Source organism: Manacus vitellinus, unplaced genomic scaffold, assembly GCF_001715985.3.
Source record: "Manacus vitellinus isolate BGI_N305 unplaced genomic scaffold, ASM171598v3 scaffold_122_pilon, whole genome shotgun sequence".
Classification (NCBI taxonomy): Eukaryota; Metazoa; Chordata; class Aves; order Passeriformes; family Pipridae; genus Manacus; species Manacus vitellinus.
In genome coordinates, this window is record NW_021938909.1 from 173,775 (window position 1) to 183,007 (window position 9,233).

The following is a 9,233-nucleotide window of genomic DNA, read 5'->3' on the forward strand; positions in this document are numbered from 1 at the left end:
GGAGTGTCCCAGGCCAGGTTGGACGGGGCTTGGAGCAACCTGGGCTGGTGGAAAGTTGCTTCCTCATTGCTTTTCCAGACAAAATGCTTTCTTTTTATTTTTGTCTTCATTCAAAAAAACCCCAGTTTCACAGGGAAAGATTAATTTTCAGTCAAGAAAACTTGCTTGCCCAATATTCACAATATATACACAATATTGCCATTCTCTTAGTGAAGCTTTACACTCTTCTGGGAGGGAAGATTTAGGCATAGCCTTGATTAGAGTGCACAGCACAGGTGTTAATTGTGTTGCTGAGCTTGGCACTGAGAGTGGGTTTTACCACTGAGCATCCTGTGGTTTGTACATTCTTACTCTAATCATGAACAAAAATGAAAATATTTTAGATTATTTAGTTCATGTTACCCAGTGCTTTTTTCTCCTCACAGCCATTAACACAAAATCACACAGGAAGCTTCTGTTCCACCTCACCTTGGAGAAAAACCTTTACAAATATGATTTTTTTTCTTGCCCCACCTCCACTTGCTTGAATTTCATCATTCTTGGATTTCAGAGTGGAATTTTACATTTAACAGCGTTGTTTTTCCAAAGGCTCTTATTGGTTATCTCTTTAAAACAGATAATTGTGACACAATTTAACCTACCCAGCATAGAAGCACTGAAACATGGTGTGGAAAAATTACAATTCTGAAGGTATAAACTACAGCCAGAAGAAAATGTAATAAAAAGTGTGGAGGGGTTCTCAGAGTGGAGAGAAAACCAGTAAATCATTGACAGAGGTGTATATGTTTGACATATATTTGAAAGAGCCTGTGGCCTTGGGAGCTGGCTTGGCTTTGGGAAGGCAGCTTAATCCTGAATGGGAAAGTCAGGGACTAAAAGTACTGGCAGGGAAGCCTGGGGGCACTGGGCAGTGGGCAAATCCCCAGGGAGGACAGGAGGGTTTGTGGGGTTGCCACAGCTGGTGAGAGGGTGTCACATAAAGGTGTGTGAGATTCTGTGTGTCTGTGACTCCTTTCTGTGCTGGGCTCACCTGACCTGCTGCAGAGAGCTCTGGGGGTCCTGACAAGGTGACCATGATCCATCAGGGTGCCCTGGGGGCCGGGGGGACATTGGGATCCTGGGATGCACCAGGAAGAGCATTGGAGCAGGTCAGGGAGGGGATCCTGCCCCTCTGCTCGGCCCTGGGAGGCACAGCTGGAGTGTTGTGTTCAGTTCTGGGCTCCACAGTGCAGGGAACACAAGGAGCCACTGCAGAGGGTCCAGGAGGGCCCCAAGGGTGCTGAGGGGTCTGGAGCATCTCCCTGCTGAGCAGAGGCTGCGGGAGCTGGGCCTGCTCAGTCTGGAGAAGGGAAGGCTCCCAGGGGATCCAGCACTCCACACCAGGGTCTCCCAGGGGGTCAGAGCACGGCCCCAGACTCTGCTCAGTGGTGCCAGTGCCAGGGGGAGGAGCAATGGCCAGAAACTAAAACACAACAGGAGGAAAAACTTCTTTCCCTTGAGGGTGGCAGAGCCTGGAACAGCTGCTGGGGAGGCTGTGGAGTCTCCTCTCTGGAGACATCCCAACCCCACCCGGACATGGTCCTGTGTCCCCTGCTCCAGGTGACCCTGCCTGGGCAGGGAGTGGGACTGGATCATCTCCAGAGGTCTCTTCCAGCCCTGACAATTCTGGGATTCTGTTCTTATTTCTGCTGGTGCTTCTGTAAGGAATTCCACACTGTGCTGTAGGATCAGCCTGAGAAAACCAGGGGCACCAAGACCGTCCTCACGTTATTGTTCCTGAGTTCAAGAACATGTTCATGAGCATTGTAGGAATGTACAGCCCTGTGATGCATCTAGAGGCAACCAGAGTTTGCTGGAATTATAAGGGATTTATGGAATTATGAGTTACTCATGAAATAATTTAGGTAGTGCCACAATGCCATAACAAGGACAAGCCATTTACAGGAGGCAAGGGCATAACCTTCAGTTTAAGGAAGACAATCAGTAACACACACAGCAATAATTCAAAGGTTTCTGGTTTTCAAAATAATCACAGTAGAAAAAAAACAACATTAAAACACCTTACTAGAGGGTCTCCTGAGGAAAAACAGATGTTGTGACAGCTTGGCCCAGAAGGAGAAGTGAGTAATAACCATGGAAATAGTCCTTCCTCTCCCAGGAGTCACCACAGCTGGCAAAAGGGAACTGAGCTAATCCAGGGCATGGGGAATGGAGTCTGCACTGGTGTCTGTTGTTTAACTGCGAAAAAATAACCCCCTTTCCAGACCTCTCCACGAGGAAAGGATTTATTTGTGCCTGACCTCTGAAAAGACATTGCTTTCTTCCAACAGATAAATTTATTTCGAATGTGAATCATCGTGGGTTGTATAAAAATGTCAGATTGAAACGACTGTGAAGCTGAATTCCCCCCTTTCTTCTCTCCCCCCCTGCAGCAGTGATTGGGCCCCCTGAAGTGAAGGTGGAGTCGGAGTCTGGGGCCCTGCACGTGGACTTCTCGGGCCCCTTTGCTGAGCACAAGCAGGACAGGTGGTCTCTGAGGCAGTACTACGGCTCGTGGGGCTACAGGATCCTGTACTGGAAGAAAGGCAGCACTACAGACCCCACCTCTGCTTCCAGGGTAGGGGGGCTTTGATCTCTGCTTTTCCTGGGAAAACACCACCCTGCTGAGGCTCTGAAAGCTCCTGGAGGCCCTGGCCCAGGCTGCCCCTGGATCCCTGGAAGTGTCCAAGGCCAGGTTGGACGGGGCTTGGAGCAACCTGGGCTGGTGGAAGGTGTCCCTGCCATGGCAGGGTGGCACTGAATAGGGCTTAAAGTTCCTTCCAACCCAAACCAGTGTGGATTGTGACAGGCGAAAGTACAATAATCTCTACTAATTACAGTGTAATCAAGCCCAGTCACTACAACAGTGACTGGGAGCACAGGGCAGGGGGCTGGGTAGTTAAACAGTAGCATGGATGGAATTGTCTCTTTCCATAGTTACAAATAACTGCTACATTCTGAGAGTTTATTCCCTCTTCAGGAAACTTTGGGCTTTGAATCCCCCAAAGTGGGTGAGGCCTTACATTAACTGTGCTCACCTCTCCAATTTCTGCCTGTGTAATTCACTTTCTCCCTCTCATGAACAGTTTCTTCCACAGGCAAATGTGTTACTCAGCCCAAAAGGCTTCTCTATTCACAGTGCCTGGAGAAAGATGATAAATAATAAAATAATTATAGGATCATGTGTTCTATTACAGGAAAAGAGGAAGCCTCAGACCAGCAGACACCATCACTGTCTAATTAGTGCTTTTCACATCAGCACAGTTTTCACAGAATGGGGCTGCACTGTGTATAATTCTGATTTGTGTTTGTTACCCTGCACAATTCAGTTCCAGAAAATGAGGAATCATCATCTCCCAAAAAGCAGACTTTTTTTTGCAATTCCCAGGTTTGCAGTTCCCATCCTCCTAAAAAGGAAGGTATTTCTGCATGTGGGGTGCAGACTCAGAGGGATTTGCCAGAGGAAGCAGGAACTGCAGTCAGGATCTGTGCTTGTAACACTTCTGGGGGGGTCTGAGTGATTTCCTAGGGATCAAAGAAGCAAAGGGCAGAGACTGTGTAACTTTACAGTTTATTTTTGGAGTGTGTGATTGCTCAGAGGTTGAAACCTGGCTATGGAGTCTCCTCAGGCTGAGAAGGGCTCTGTTACTGCAGAACAGGACATACTGTAGGGACCCCTTTACTCTGCACTTACAGGGACATGACTGATTGTGCCTCTAAACAGCAAGTTCTGCTGTCACTCATCTCACAGCCTGCAGAAGCCTTTTTCTCTCTTTTTTTGGTTTTCCTTTTGTCTGGATCACAGAGTCACAGAACTGTGAAGGTTGGAAAAGCCCCCTCAGATCACCGAGTCCAACCCTTAACCCAGCACTGTGTTCACCACTAAACTGTGTCCCTGAGTGCCACATCCACACATTTTTGAACTCTTCCAGGGATGGTGATTCAACCATTTCCCTGGGCAGCCTGTGCAGGGCTTGACAACTTTTTTGGTGAAGAAATTTTCCCTACTCTATTTTCCAGTCTAAAACTCCCCTGGCACAGCTTGAGGCCGTTTCCTCTTGTCCTGTTCACCCATCCCACTTGCTGCCTCTCCAGTTAGATTGTTTGTCTGTAGCAGTGCTCTCAGTTGATCTCATTTGCTTGGGGGCCAGTTTCTGTCTGCAAACATATCTCATTTATCTCTTCTCATTAGCCTAAAACTTCATTCATGCTGCTAGAAACAGCCAGAAGGTCACTGGTGGGAGTGGTTTCACAGTACTCTTGTAACTGTAATTGTTATTCCTTAGCTAATTCCTTAGCTAATTCCTTAGCTATTCCAGTCACTGCTGCCATGCTCTTCACATCTGTGGTGTTTTTCTCTGCCTGTAGGTCTCCCAGGTAGATACCCAACACAACTCTGAAATCCTGTCCCAGCTGGAGCCATGGACATGTTACTGTGTCCAAGTGCAGGCGGTGATTCCCGACTGGAACAAGATAGGGGAGCTGAGCAGGGAGCTGTGTGAGAAGACAACCCACAATGGTAAAGCCTGGGGCAGCAGGGGGGAACTGGGAAATCATGGAATCACACACTGGGTTGGGCTGGGAGGGACCTTAAGGCTCATCCCTTTCTCCGTGGGCAGGGACACCTTCTGCTGGCTCAGGTTGCTCCAGGCCCTGTCCAGCCTGGCCTGGGACACTCCCAGGGATGGGGCATTCCATAGGGAAAGTGCTCATTTGGAAGGAATCCCTCAGCAATGGATCACTGCAGCTGTAATCGTTTCCCCTCCTCTCTTGCAGGCGTCACTCCGGTGTGGGTGGTTGTGACAGTGCTCCTTGGCTCCATGCTGGCCGTGGCCATCACAGTCCCTGTCTGTTTCTTCTCCTTTTTTTACCTCATCCGACTCACCAAACATGTTTTCTGCCCTTCCTATATTTTCCCACAACACTTGAAAGAGGTTTGTTTCCTGCCTAACACACCAAAATCAGCCTTTTCAGCAGAACCACTTGCTTTTCCAAGGCTCTCGGTGCCAAAACCTTCAGATCTTCTTTTATTTTGCCCTATTCCATTTGCACCTGATTGCCAGCAAACTGTAATTTGTAATAAGCAGCTTTATATGGCTCAGAAACAGGATGTTTTCCTTCGTTTTAAAGTGAGAGAATAACAGGTGTCAACTTCAGTTCCCCATTTAACTGGTGAGCAACTGAGATCTCTGTCTGTCCTGTCTCATTTGGGGCTTAAAATAGCACATTTGTTCTCCTGCAACAAAGTTCTGTCACCAGTGCAATAACTGTTTTAACTTCAGTGAAGAGTGTAGGGCAGTAAACCTGGACCAGGCCAAGTGTCCCAGAGACACCTGGGCTGGGGGAAGGTGTCCCTGTCCATGGCAGGGGTTGGAACTGGGTGAGCTTGCAGAGAATCTCTGATCCTCTGGAATCTGAAAATTCCAGATCAAAGGAGGCAGTGAACATTCACCTGGCCACAGACCCTGTTACACACAGAGGACACAAAAGGGCTGCAGCAGATCCCCTCCAAGAAACAAGGATGTGCATGTGACTGCATGTTAGTGCCAGCACATTTCAAATCACAGTTTGCTAGAAAAACCTAATAGTCCAGCAGTATTAATACCTGTGTTTATTTCTTTAATTACACTGAGCAGGATTCCTGGTAGGGCAGTTTGTTTCTTGTGCAAAATTCAATTCAGAATTATTTCTTCTTAGGGCCCCCCAAGATGATGAGGGGGATGGAGCCCCTCTGCTCTGAGGAAGGGCTGAGAGGGTTGGGATTGTTCAGCCTGGAGAAGAGGAGGCTGTCCCAGCCTGGCAGCAGAGCAGGCAGGGGCAGGAAGGTGTCCTCTCTCAGTACCAAAATGAAGCCATTTCCTCACTGAACCCCATGGCCCTGCACATCCCCCTCCCTCACCTTGGCCAAAAGGTTATTGTTCAAGGAGACATTTCAAGCATCACTGATGTCTCTGCTCTCTGAGGTGGCACAAACAAGTCACATTTCCCGTAGGTATTTAACAGATCTCTCTGTGAACTCCTTCCCCTCAGACAAATCACAGTTTTCAGTGTTTGTTTCACATCAAACCTGGTATTTGATTCTTTTCAAGGAAGTTTCTATCCCAAAGAAGTCGCTCACCCCTGGGGTTATTATTCCAAATAAAGGCACTCCCAGTTTGCTCCCAAGCCCGGAACAGGATGTTAGAGAGGATGTGACATTGTTGCCCCTCTGGGACTTGTGAGGACTGAGAAAAGCGACTGATGTGTGGAAAACAATATCTCTGGTTTAACAGTAACAGTATTTCTGAGCAAACAGGATGGTCCAGCCAGTGCAACCTCATTCTCATTTCCTCTTTTTTCCCACAGTTCTTGAGCAAACCTCCCACTGCTCCACAGTCCTTCTCTCCACTTCCACAAGAAGAACATCTTATTTGTGACAAGCTGACTGTCATTCCAGAAGATTCCCAGAATCCCAGGGATGAGGCTGAGGATGAGGCCAGCGAGACACCAGAGCACCCCCAGGGCTCTGAACAAGGAGATTCCGACTCAGGAGTAGGAACAGCTTCAGGGGAGACCTAAATGCTCCCTTGGAAAAGGAAAACAAAGGCACTGTTGGGTTTATCTCCTTATTGCTGCTTTCTTCAGACAGTAAAAATCCATAGACAAAGGTGTGGGCACAGACTTTTGACAGAATCATTTTTTTAAAAGTACAAGAAACTTGGCTGTAAATGAGGAACTAAACAATATACAATCATTGCCACTGCTGGTTGTGGCTCCCTAAGGAGTTGTGGCAATACCTGGCACTGATTATGACATTAAAAAGCAATTTTAATATATATATATATCTATATTAAAAGTACTAGTTAACTCTGATGAACTATTTATTGCAAAAACTAAGCAAAATATTTGTAAAAGAAAAGCATATTTTGTAAAGAAAGACCTGATCTGATTTATTTTTTCTTATGAAAAATTATATGTGTTTTTAAGGATGTCCCCAGTGGCATCATCTTTCTACTGAATTGTTTTCTACCTGCTGCAAAATCGTGAAGTTTTTAGGATGGGGTGAAGTGAAGTCTGTGGAAAACTTGGCAGCTAAAGTGGGAGTTAAATTTTGTTTATCTGTTGATGTGTATTCTTAATTAAAAAATGTCAGTCTGGGGAGCTGGGACTCCCTGTGCACAGTCCTGCCCAGGGTCCTACCCAGGGCTTTACAAAGGTTTATATAAAGGTTTTACCCAACACTGGGGCAGAGAGTGCCATTAACTGGCATTTGTGTGTTATTACATCAAAATTAGAGTGAAAAATTAAATTCTGTCAGCAAAAGGAACCTGCCACGAGTGAAGTGTGTCTGGGTCACCCCTCCAAGGATACCAGTCCAGCTCCCCGTGTGATCCCTGTCCCTTCTCCCACACAAAGTTTCTTATATATGTTCTTTTTCTTTCTTTGCTTTCAGATAAACAAACCCCTCCTGGCACAACACCCCCTGCCTGTGTGAGCTGGCTGGGCAGCTCTGGCAGAGGAGAGGGAGAATTCCCTGCCCTTTCCTCCCTCCCAGCACAGGCAGCTTTCCTCCCTCTGTAGGAAGGGCAGGAGTTCCCATCTGTGGGATGTGGCTGGAATCAGGTCCTGCTGAGGGCAGAGATGAGGCAGAGATGAGGCAGAGATGAGGCTGTGCTGCTTCATTCAAAAGCCAAACTGGGGGAGAGAGGAAACACCAACCTTGGCTGGTCAGAGATATTTTGTGGAACGTGGGGTCTGGTAAAGCAAGAGGGTTGGAGTTCAGGTGAGCTCATCTTTAACCTCCTGTCTGTGTCATCCCCAGAAAGCCTTTAGAGGGTGAATTCCAAAATGAACTGGAATCAGCCTGGAGAAGAGGAGACCTTAGAGCCCTTCCAGCCCTTCCCCAGAGCAGGGACACCTCCCACCAGTTTGCTCAGAACCCCATCCAGCCTTGCCTTGAGCACCTCCAGGGATTTAAGAGCTCCTAAAAGCAGTCCAGATGTGTTTCTTCAGAGTGACCTGGAGTCAGTTTGATTTGCTTCAGAAGCCTTCCTGTCCCAAGCCAAGTCCTTCCAGGAAATCCTTTGGAGGTGAGAGGCCTCTTCTTCAGCCACAGCTTCCCTGAGAGCCACAAAAGGGGCCTGGGCACAAGGTGGCCTCTGGCTGTGCCCACATGGGCTGGGTGGCCCCACAGGCCCCCCAGGCACCTGGTGCCTCTTCAGAGAACAATCATTTAGAGGAGAGTTAATCCTGAGCTGAGCTTGTGGGAACTGTGATGGCAATGAACCAACAAACCAGGGGCACTCAGCTGGGTCAGGATTTAAACTGCCAGGTACAGGGGGAGGCTGCTCCCTCTGGCACGGAGTGTCCTGGCCAAGGGAGGAGGGACACAGCCCATTCTGGAGACCTGGGGGTTATTGGAAAGCTATTCCTGAATATATTTACTGGATTGCAGAGAAGAGAAGAGTGATTAAGGAACAGGGAGACAGGGGAAACTGTGGGAGAGGAGTCTGGGCTTGTGGTGAGCAAAACAGATCCTAGAGGAGGGCGGTGAGGGAAGGCAGTGAGGGAAGGGACTGTTCAGCCAGTTCCAGTCAAGGGAGGGGAGTGAGAATTCAGGGACAAGGAGAAACCAGAGCCCAGGACCAACCAAGGGACCAGGGACACCCTCCAGCTCCACATCCTTTACCTCTCCATACTGGTGACTTTGGTGTCCTCCCTGCCCAGCAGGTCCCGGAGGTTCCAGGAAAGGCTGTCTGGCTGCCAAGTGCAAATGCAGAGCGAGTCCCACTGAGCAGCAGAGCCAGAAAGGCTTTCAGAAATACCCATCATGAGCTGTGCAAAAGGCTTTTAAATAGGTTCTTAACCAGAAATTCAGGATAAGGGTTTGTGGTAGCAATTTGTGCCTTTTTTCCTGAGGGGGGTTGGGCAACAGCCATTAATGACTTGGCAAAACGTCACTTTGTAGGATTCTCCAGTTACTGAATAAGTGGCACAGAGGCTCCTTCCCTTGATACTGCTGCTGTGAAAAGAAAGGTGCAAAGAGCTGTTTTCCAGGAAGAACAGCCAGGCTTGGCTGCCCATCCGTGTGCAGAGCACTGGGAATATTCCCTCCTTGGAGCCTGGCTTCCCTGAAGGGAGCTCAGCATGTCTGCAGGCCCCTCCTGTAGAACACTGCGGGCCTGGCACGGGGCCGGGGGGGCAAAGACAAACGA

The 9,233-nt window shown here is 48.3% G+C and overlaps 1 protein-coding gene across 1 annotated transcript in view; it reads left to right on the forward strand.

Annotated features, from left to right (window-relative positions):
• The window catches only part of IL10RB (interleukin 10 receptor subunit beta), a 9,279-nt gene extending 2,328 nt beyond the window's left edge, over positions 1 to 6,951 (forward strand). Inside the window, exons 4-7 of the mRNA XM_029965888.1 lie at positions 2,433 to 2,617; positions 4,408 to 4,558; positions 4,816 to 4,973; positions 6,385 to 6,951. Coding sequence (XP_029821748.1) covers positions 2,433 to 2,617; positions 4,408 to 4,558; positions 4,816 to 4,973; positions 6,385 to 6,597 — 707 coding nt within the window. The 3' untranslated portion in view covers positions 6,598 to 6,951. The remainder of the gene's footprint in view (positions 1 to 2,432; positions 2,618 to 4,407; positions 4,559 to 4,815; positions 4,974 to 6,384) is intronic.
• The last annotated feature ends 2,282 nt before the right edge of the window (positions 6,952 to 9,233 follow it).